Raw genomic sequence first — 9,897 nt, 5'->3', positions numbered from 1 at the left:
GTTCTTATTGCAAAAATGGAAATGGTCGCTGAAAGTATATATATATATATATATATTTTCTATCAGTTAAAAGGATTCTTGAAAGAAGAAAGCTCTATTCTCAAAAGCCAAATCTTTGAAAATAAAATGAAAAGATTAATAAAGAATCATATATTTGATTCAAAAGGCTCAAGCTTTGAAGATAAATATTCTAAAGCGTCTGAAATTGAATCAAATAAGATTAATAAATTTGTGAAGAATAAGGTGAAAAATCAGAGCCACCGACAAGCAATAATCTGAGAATAGAACTTCACAAGTCCTAAAAAATAAAAATAAAAATAAAAATAAAAAAAAGTAGCAAAGCCACCAACTCAAGAAAAGAAAAGAAAAGAAAAACAAAAGGGCTTCACAAACAATAGAAAAGAAGAAACAAAAGATGATGGCTATTATAAAAGTAAGCCATATCTCTACAACAATACAAGGAACAACATTGCAGACAGAAGCAAGAATGAAAGTGATGCCTCCACTTCTTCCAAGCAGAATTCCATAGAAATAAGTTGCATGTTGCATTACAACCATGCACCAAAATCCAAGACAGAACACCAGAATGCAAGGGAATAGACCTAAGCCCCAAACCCAATTTAATCAATATTCATGTATTCCACAGCCCCTCGTAAGCTAAATGAAAGACATCAAAGAAGGTAAAAGCTTCCACTACTTTATGCAAGAAAAAAGTTACAGAATTCTATAGCAAGTCTGCTCTAAATGGAACGAACTTGTTGAGATATATTAAGTCTCTTCGTAGCACTGTCGAAAAAAGTGAATTATAGTTCCCTTGGCTGCTTCTGCCTCCATACTAGGACTCCTCATACAACATAATTGGATTACCCACAAGTGGAAGTCCATTTCACTATAATATTATGTTTTGGTAAAAACTAGAGCAGTGTCTATTCTTGGACTCTTGTCCTAAAAATTTGATTTACATGATACAGTAATTAGAAAGAAATTACATCGGCAAATACAATAGCAGAATACCTGGCAAAACTAGGAAACCATTTGCCCAAGGCATGGGTTTAGTGTGAGCAATTCTGCTGGTGGTGTCAAACCCAATGGGAGGAGATAATCGGGAAGTAATCGTGGTTTTCAATTCATTCATTCATTTTTATCCGTCTGTATTATGTATACCGTCCAATTGCTGTTGGTACTCTTTTCTGGAAACCAACATGAAGTCCTAATGTGTACCAACAAGTTGGACAGGCAATTTCCTGTGGTGCATAGTGCCAAGAAATTAAAGACAACTTAGGCTTAATGTGACGCCATGTTGCTCTTCATAACCGAAAAAAGAAAACGATTGAACAATGCTAAAACCTACAGAAAGCTCATAGGATGACGGAAGCAGGTACAAAACCTTGATAAATGCTCTTGCAATTCAAGAACTGCACTGTTTGACGTCAAGTCTTTAGCTCTTCCAAGCCCTGAATCACCTCAGATTCCAGCTTCTTGTCCTGAACTGCATTCTCTGCTTTATCCGTTTGTGCTGATGAGTTGGCCAGTGGGATGGTAGAAACCATAGAAGCACGAGGTTCCTCTAGTCGAACTGGTGGAGCACCATAAACCGGCTCAGCCTGCCGTATGCAGACAGGTGGGGCAACACCCAGAGGCCGAGGCAGCAATTGTGGACTAGGTGGAGGAACTGGCCTCGCAGAGAAAACAGGTATTGCATTTCTTATGGTCACTGGCGGTGCAATTCCATAATGTGCCCTAAAATGTCGGACAGGAATATAGGGTGCTGCTCCAGCTGCAGGGAATTTCTGAGGTCGGACCTTAGGGCTTTTGGGTGATGGTAGGGAGCTCTCATTCACCGATGTGATTAGGGATTGACTTTGAGGAGCTATATTTGGGCATATGGGTCTATCATTTATTGTTGTCATCGAGGGTCTGTTTTTAGAAGCTGTCTTTGGGCAAATTGGGCTGTGGTTTACAGGCGTGGCAGCAGGTCTGCTCCAAGGAGCTGCCTTTGAGCATATTAAGGGAAGGATTTTTGATGCAATTACAGGAGGTGGATGTGAAATTGGTGGTCTCGGATTCGGTATTGGAAACTTAAATGGGAATGACAAATTAGAAATCTTTGCCTTCATAAGAAAATTCTGCAGAGCGCGTGCTACAGTAACATGCTCCTGCTCATCATTATTTGCTTTTTCTGATGATGAATTCTCAGAATGTTGAGATACTGGACAAACAGAAGAAACATATTAGGCACTTATAGATGAACACACTGGTTAATCCAAAGGCAATAGAATGGTGTCAATTGTCTTTGTCCATATGGTGTGTTAGAGGATCTGATCAAGATGGGTTAATCAGAAGGCCAATTTATTTTATCAAACCAAGGCAAGAAAGTATAGTTAAACTACACAAGGGTGGAGGGACTGCAAGAACATTGTTTGCAAAAACTCAATCGTGATTGGGTTTTAATCGGTGTAGTTGGCCAACAGATTATACTTTTACGGTACACGTAAGGTAATGAGGAAAACTTTTGGATGGTAGAAACAAGGTTGATTAAAAGATCTGTGAGGGAAATTGATCCCATACAAATTTGGAAAACAATAATAAGATTTGGACAATCATACTTTCAACAAATAATTCTTTTTAAGATGCAAAGAAAAACTGGTTTGGATTTGTTTCGAGAACTATATGGTTGGCATGATTGTGGTAGTGATATATCAATGCATTCTTTTTAGAAGAATTTTAGAGTGTCAACTTTAACAACATGTTACAGGGGGCCACGATATCTCAATGCACCATAGTAGCGCCACGTTTCATCAAAATTAATAGTCTGGCAGACATAAAAATTGCCTTGTACGCAAAACAGCAAATTTCCAGAGGTATGGGAGAATGCAACATGTATCATGTATCTACAAACATGCATGTACAAAAAGGTTCCATCAACCATGAAAGCTGGACCAACATGTTTTGGATAGGCATAAACTCAAGAGTCCATTGATCAACCAATGTCCAATATTAGTGTGTAAAAGAAAAAAAATTACATTTTTCCATAGAAAATGTAAGAGATTATGCACACTGAATAGAGTAAAAAATGTCAACTATAGTCACTCTTAATGTGGAAACTGTAGCCAGTTCATCATGCATGTGTAAGCAGATTTATCAAGAACAATACACTAACTTATAAATTATGCACATAAAACAATTTAAGATAATTCTCATAAAAGATTCAAGAATATATTTCTGAAATTCTAAATAATTTAGAATAACAATGCATGCTTCTTTATATTTAAATGCATCACTTATTCTTCTAGTCTACTCTCATCTGCCATGTTCTGCCAATATTTTCACAATAATTTTCTAAATAATATCCAAATTCAGGATTTGGCATCACACTCCAATGTTTGAAAGAATGGTATTGACTGTTCCTCCTCCATAAGAAGGACCAATTCCTTCACAAGCTTGTTTGTGATACAATTTTTCATATTAATACCAATAATTGCCCAACAAAAATGAAATTTGAATGACTTACATAGTTTCAGAGATGACCAAGCTGCCATGGCTGCATTCTTTTCAGCTTGTTTCTTGTTCTTGGCTGGTTCACCGGTAAATGTGATGCCAGCCAACTGTACAGTGCAGGTGAAGACAGGTAGGTGCCCAAGGCCTGATCGGAAAGTTGTGTATGTGGGCAAAGATGCTCCTACTCTTTGTGAAACCTCCTGCAGGAGATTCTTGTAGACCCCTGTCTCATCCTGTCAATTGCAAAGGTTAGCTGGACTAATGACAGCTCACTAACAGGGTCGCAGTGAGATTGGTGAATCAAACATATTGAGGAATCAAGTTAAATGTCTAAATGATGGTGTAGAGTAATTTAGTGCCACCTACGATTTGCAGAAACTAACAAGACTCCCATGCTATACTTAATTTTTTAGTATCAAGCATGACAATTCCACATGATATAGACATAGGCACCAAGTGCATACAATAGGAGGATACGGTTTGTGAATCAAATATAGATACATGACATATACAAGCATGTGTTTATTATTATTTTGTTTTCTAAAAGACACAGTTTACTTCATTTTTAATTCAAAATAGAATAAAATTGATATGCTACTACAATATATGCTATTGAGCATCTGAGCATCGTACAACAAAATCCTGAAACAATTTAGCTTCATACAAAAGTCTCTACTGATTTTGGAAAATTCAGATTGTCCAACTAAACTATAGGAAGCCCAAGAAACTGAGAAAGCAATCTTAGTCCGTGCCTCATGCAACGGATCTGACACAAACCTTCTTCACTGTCGTTTATTAAATTTGGCCTCTGGCTTCCGGTAACAGGTTGATAACCATTTGTTTACCTTTCTTCTCAATTATACACATAAATTAAATTGCTTAACCTTTACTTTCCAAATTAAAAGGCTTGGATTGCCTTGCTGTAAAGGAGCTGATATTAGAATCACATAGAGTGGGCAGAATGTCAAACCATCTCAAAAGGAAGGGGAAAAAAATGGAATGCAGAGGGAAAAAGATGATAGAATCTAAAGGAGTAGGCAGAACAAACCTTGTTGCTGCAAATTGAGGTAGCTTGAAAAATTAAAAGAGTTAATGAGAGTACTGAAATCTATTTATGGGTAGTTTTTCTAAAACCAGATGTGCTATTTGAAAGGGAAAGGAGGGATCGGAAATAGTTAAACCTTTATAATTTCGAGAAAGCAGACAATCAAAGGTAAAGTGAAAAAGAAGAATGTGATATGTGCGACTTATAAAAAAAAAAATTAAGAAAAAAAAAAAAGGGACGTGATTTGTGCCTTAGAGCATTTTGCTTCTACCTCAAATGGCATCTCTTATTGGTGCTTAAAAAAATAATTTATTCCAATTCGACCTTTGTCAGTACTATTCTTGAGATCAAATTAGGTCATATGACAGTTACCAGGATCTACCAGTGGTTTCTGTTTGATTTAATGAGGTACAATGACTTAAAGTTATATCCACTCAAAATAAGAAGAACACTCCACAGGGGTTGGCTTTTCCCCTACCAATGATGTGCCAAGAAGTGCATTATTGGAACTGGGTTGGAATGCTTTCAAGACAATAAGCTCTAGATTTAGGGATTTCATTTCCACTCTTCTCCTTAATCATTTATTTAGAAAGTTTCTCACTTTCGTACTCTACCATAACAAAAGATTATAATAAAGAAAAGCATAATTGTGCACAGTCATCCTGTGGTCAAAGCCATCCACCCTGATCTCTTCCAATCCAGAAGATAATCCTGAATTAACCAGCAAAAAATCAAAACAAAACAGTAGGATATGTTCACTTATCATTCATTAATAGTGCGCAGCAAACACCTCATCAATTCACCTGGACACAGCATAAAAATCAACATTACTACTGTTACCTATTCTTTTTCTTTTTCGTTCCTGCTAATAATTCAGGTGGTGGTGTCATATCTTGGTGACATGTAGTAGTTAGTAAGAGCAAAGAGACTGTTATTATCAACTCCACCTATGCTTCTTACATAACTGTCAGCTAGTTACTCATACTACCAAATCTGACACAAAATCTAGTACTCTTCTTCTTCTTCTTCTTCTTCTTCTTTTTATTTTATTTTATTTTTTTTTATAAAAAAAAAAAAAAAACCTTCTGACTTCTATAGTAGATATAACTTTGATTGTTAGCCCTAACTTTCCCAATCAAAAAGCTCAAATTGCTTCCCAATAAAAGCTTAGATTGTCTTATATCAATTTGTTAGGCAAATTTGGATTACTAATTTCATGTTTTTAATAGCTAAATAACTATTTTCTCATTGCTATGATCTAGGTTACAGAGTGAACGAAAGCTACTGATTAACTACGGAACTGGAACAAAACCCTAACGTCAAGCACAAAATTACACTGACCAGTATTCTGGCGGCGAGGGAGTGCGAAGGTCCACGGCCGGCAAGGGCATTGAGCGCCAACTCGGCCGCCGAGTGCTCCGCCTGCCGCAGCGTTGTGCAGTAGTTAGGGCACTCGAAGATCTCGCCGTTAAAGTTGACGGTGGCCTTGAATCTCGGCGCGTGATCGGGGCCTTCTCTTATGGACGTGTAGGAAGGGAGATTGAAGCAGCTCCGCTGCGCCAGCTCTTGCAGCTGGTTCTTGTACATCTCTCTCTCTCAAACTTTCTCTCTCTAGAAACACGACTCAGGAAACCAAATTCGATCGATTGTAACCCTCAAAATGGTCACCAACCAGTTCAGTAAGCTCAGATCGGACCATCGAGCTCTCAGATTGTACTATCTGTCTAGTTCTTTGACTGAATTGAAGACTTCTAGAGCTTTGAGCTAGAAATACTGCGCATATAAATGCACATTTATAGATAGATAGATATAGATATATAGAGAGAGTGTCTGTTCGAGTTGAGAGAGAGAAGGTGGGAGATTCCAGAGAGAGAGATTGCAACTTAGGAAACAACGGACACAGAGAAGAAAAGTACAGTGGGTTTTGTTTTTGCTTGAATCTTAGTGGATGTTAGGAAGTGGTCGACCTCATGATAAGATGTGTTGCGATTTGTTGTAGCCGCCTGATTGGTTGAGACATGCAAACGATGAGGATGGATGAGCGAACGACGTTGATATATAGGAGTTGAGAATCTGAGATGGCAGCAAAAGTTGTCTATTACTTGTAAGTGTAGAGCAGGTGCCAGGGTGGGGAGCGAATGCGAAAGTCAAAAAAAAATTTAAGTTAAGTGGGAGGGAGTAACCCTGAACATAAAACCGATTTAAAAAAATTGTATAATTATTTTTTTATAAATAAAAATGTAAAATGTAAAAAAAAAAAATCCTCTAATTTATTGGAGAATCAGCGAACACACCCTTATGGTGAATAGCAACACTTGCATGTAAAAATAACATAAACTGGATGACAAGAATGTGACATATTATTTCATGATCCCACGGGTGGAGCCAACGTATGTTCAAAGGGACACATGCCCCGACCCCACCCACTATATTATATATGATTATTTTTTTAATTTTCTTACATATATATGAAAATTTGTATAAAATGTTCCTTAGAATAATTTTAGTTTCTAAAATTTATTTGATCGGTTTATTTAAACGGGTTATAAATAAATTAGTGAGTCAAACACGAACACAATATGATTAATTATCATTTCAATTTAGATCAATATAAACACGATTAAATCAAATCCAAACTCAAGCCAACTTATCCCATGTCATGTTAACATTTTGTGTCAAATATTACCATCCTAATTAATTGCAAATTATATTAAGACAAAATATTTTGTTATTAGATAATTGCATAAACATTGAGTTGTTATTATAATTAAGATCAAATTGTTGTTTTCTTTGTTCCTTGATTATATTTTTGATCAACCAAGTCATTAACGAATACATGCTATCTCATTTTGAAGTGTTTTGTTATTACTTCTTCCGTTTCAAGATAAGTGTTTCTTTTTGAGAATCTAACTTTTTAAGAGAATGATTTTTATATTTTTTATTATATTAGTAGTGAATGAATGGCCAAATATATTCCTAGTGGACAGTGATGTGATGATTTATTTTTAATAGATTTGATGCAAGAAGGTTAAATTAGTAATATTATAAAAAATAGTACATTAATTTTTTAAATAAAATACTTATTTTGAAACGGATAAAAATAAAAAAGTGAACACTTATTTTGAAACGGAAGAAATACATAATAAAATGATGATGTGAATTGAGAATTTGATAATCAGATAGATTAATTACATATTTTAAAATTACTCTTACATTCTCTTCTTTGGTACACCGTATTGAATAGAGTGTTTGTCTGATACCATACAATACACCAGTTGCTATGGTGTTGTACTTAAGGACGTCACATCTTATAAATGTTTCCGCGGCAAATTTACAAGAGAGGACCCACAAACTCTTGAATGGTCAATTTCTCTCTCTCAAGGCTTCCAAATTCCAATTGACAACATTAATAACTTTATTTTTTTTCAAAGGACAAAATATAGTTACTCTTATTCTTCACTTTATTTTTATGTATTACACGTAGTATAATACAATGTGTATTATGAATAACAATTATGTTATATATCATATAAGAGTCCTGATCTCTTACTTTCTATAGAGCAAAAAAATTAATTCATATTTTCTATGGTTAGATTAAATTTAATGGTCATTTTTCAAACTCACTTATGATATTTATTTTTAACACAAAACCACTCTCACCCTATTTTTAGTTTCTATAAACTTTTGAAAAAAAATAATACTAGTATATTTTACTAAAAAATTGTTTTTATTTAGATGTTTTTTTGAAAAAAAAAAAAAAAAAAACAATACCTGTATCTTTTAATTTTGCAACAACAGTATAATATTATAACATTTTCCTAAAAAAACATCTTGTTATTCTCAGTATAAGTAAATTAATATACTTCTGGTAGTATAAGTAAATTTACTAACAAATATACTATAATATTGCATTTTGGAATATCAAATTGATCAATTGGAATTGAAATTAAAGAAAATTTCATTTAAAGTTTGAACAAAAATTCTTTCTATTTCAATTTGAAGTTGGGTATTTGATGAAATTCATTATGGGTCAAGTGCAGAAAACACCCCTCAAGTATGCATATAGTGCATATCACACCCCTCTCGTACAAAAAACACCCCTCAAGTTTCAATTTGGTGCACTTAAGTCCCTGTTGCACATTTAAAACCAAACATGACCAAAGTACCCTTAGTCAATAATTTTATAAAATATATAAAAATATAAAATTTTGTAAAAAGACCAAAAAGGACCATAAACATAACATTGTCATTTTGCTACAATTCTGTCTGGGTTATAGGAGAAAATCGGCATAGAAGAGTGAGGCGTCGAGATTGTCGGTGAGCTTGGTGTTAGGGTGTTTTTTTTTATTTTTTTTATTTTTTAAGAAGAGAGATGTCCCAGGTGGCGGTGACCTCAGAGGCTGTGGCGTTAATGGAGGAGATGGTGGTTGAGGCGACTGTGAACTCATGGCTTTCATCTCTGCCGTGCCGGATAACAAAATAGCCGGTAATCAAAAACCTAATTTGATTTGATCAAAGCTTTGTTTTCTGTTTGCTTATTCAATTGATTTGTTTCTTATTCTGTTTAGTTTTTGTTTGTTTTTTATTTTGTGTTTAAGCTCTGTTTCAATCACTGTTGTTTAAAGCATGTGGTCGCACAGTGAATTTGGTGAACGGCGTCGTTGGTCTCCTCTCCGTCGGAAAATGGCAGCTGTGCCGAGCCGCCGTGGAGACGGTGCTCGGAGGAGTCGAATTGCGGCCGATCTACGCTGGAATTCCGTATCCGGATGGCGATGAAGGCTCATATGCATTTCTCGTTAACTACATGAAGTTTCAAAATCGGCGCTGTTGGTTTCCTTTTTACTGGAAAATGGCAACTGTGCCGAGCCGCCGTGGAGACAGTGCTCGCAGGCGGCGAATTGTGGTCGATCTACGCTGGAATTCCGTATCCAGATGGCGATGGAGGCTCCTATGCGTTTCTCGCTAACTATATGAAGTTCAAAATCGGCACCGTTGGTCTCCTTTCTGCCAGAAAATGGCAGCTGTGCCAAGCCGCCGTGGAGACGGTGCTTGCAGGCGACGAATTGCGGACGATCTACGCTGGAATTCCGTATCCGGACGGCGATGAAGGCTTCTATGCGTTTCTGGCTAACTCGATAAAGTTTCAAAATCGGTTCTTCGAACACTCAACAGACTTCAATTTCTCTCCGACGTCATAATGACCGTGAACTTAGAGAATCGAGGTCGTCATCTTCAGGTAAAGGATCTGTTGGTCAAACGATCGATAAAATGTGAAATTGACAGTAAAACACCCGATCAACACCGTCGCTGACAATTCATTATTGAATATGTGATTGAATTTGTGAGTTTGATTA

General features: G+C 36.0%; 1 protein-coding gene across 2 annotated transcripts; it reads right to left on the bottom strand.

Annotated features, from left to right (window-relative positions):
* Positions 1-666: 666 nt before the first annotated feature.
* LOC132271066 (double-stranded RNA-binding protein 2-like) lies at positions 667-6,458 on the bottom strand. 2 transcript variants are annotated; one of them, XM_059772328.1, is made up of 4 exons: positions 5,885-6,458; positions 3,512-3,731; positions 1,388-2,209; positions 667-1,244 (listed from the first exon to the last, which is right to left on the bottom strand). In XM_059772328.1, exons 1-3 carry the CDS (start codon positions 6,128-6,130, stop codon positions 1,431-1,433), a joined length of 1,245 nt encoding a protein of 414 aa, XP_059628311.1. In that variant the 5' UTR covers positions 6,131-6,458; the 3' UTR covers positions 667-1,244; positions 1,388-1,430. The 2 variants fall into 2 exon arrangements, with proteins under 2 accessions (XP_059628311.1, XP_059628310.1); XM_059772327.1 differs by having other exon boundaries at positions 667-2,209.
* Positions 6,459-9,897: the final 3,439 nt, after the last annotated feature.

Source organism: Cornus florida, unplaced genomic scaffold, assembly GCF_030987335.1.
Source record: "Cornus florida cultivar Cherokee Brave unplaced genomic scaffold, ASM3098733v1 CherokeeBrave_3.0.0_Hap2_Chr08, whole genome shotgun sequence".
Taxonomy (NCBI): Eukaryota; Viridiplantae; Streptophyta; class Magnoliopsida; order Cornales; family Cornaceae; genus Cornus; species Cornus florida.
This window is presented reverse-complemented; position numbering and strand designations above follow the sequence as displayed.

Coding starts and splice junctions, on each gene's coding strand:
- LOC132271066 (XM_059772327.1), bottom strand. CDS start 6,130: ATGTACAAGAACCAGCTGCAAGAGCTGGCGCAGCGGAGCTGCTTCAAT. Junction 3,732..5,884: donor CCCTCGCCGCCAGAATACTG/GTCAGTGTAATT, acceptor TGCAATTGACAG/GATGAGACAGGGGTCTACAA. Junction 2,210..3,511: donor TTGGTCATCTCTGAAACTAT/GTAAGTCATTCA, acceptor CTGTTTGTCCAG/TATCTCAACATTCTGAGAAT.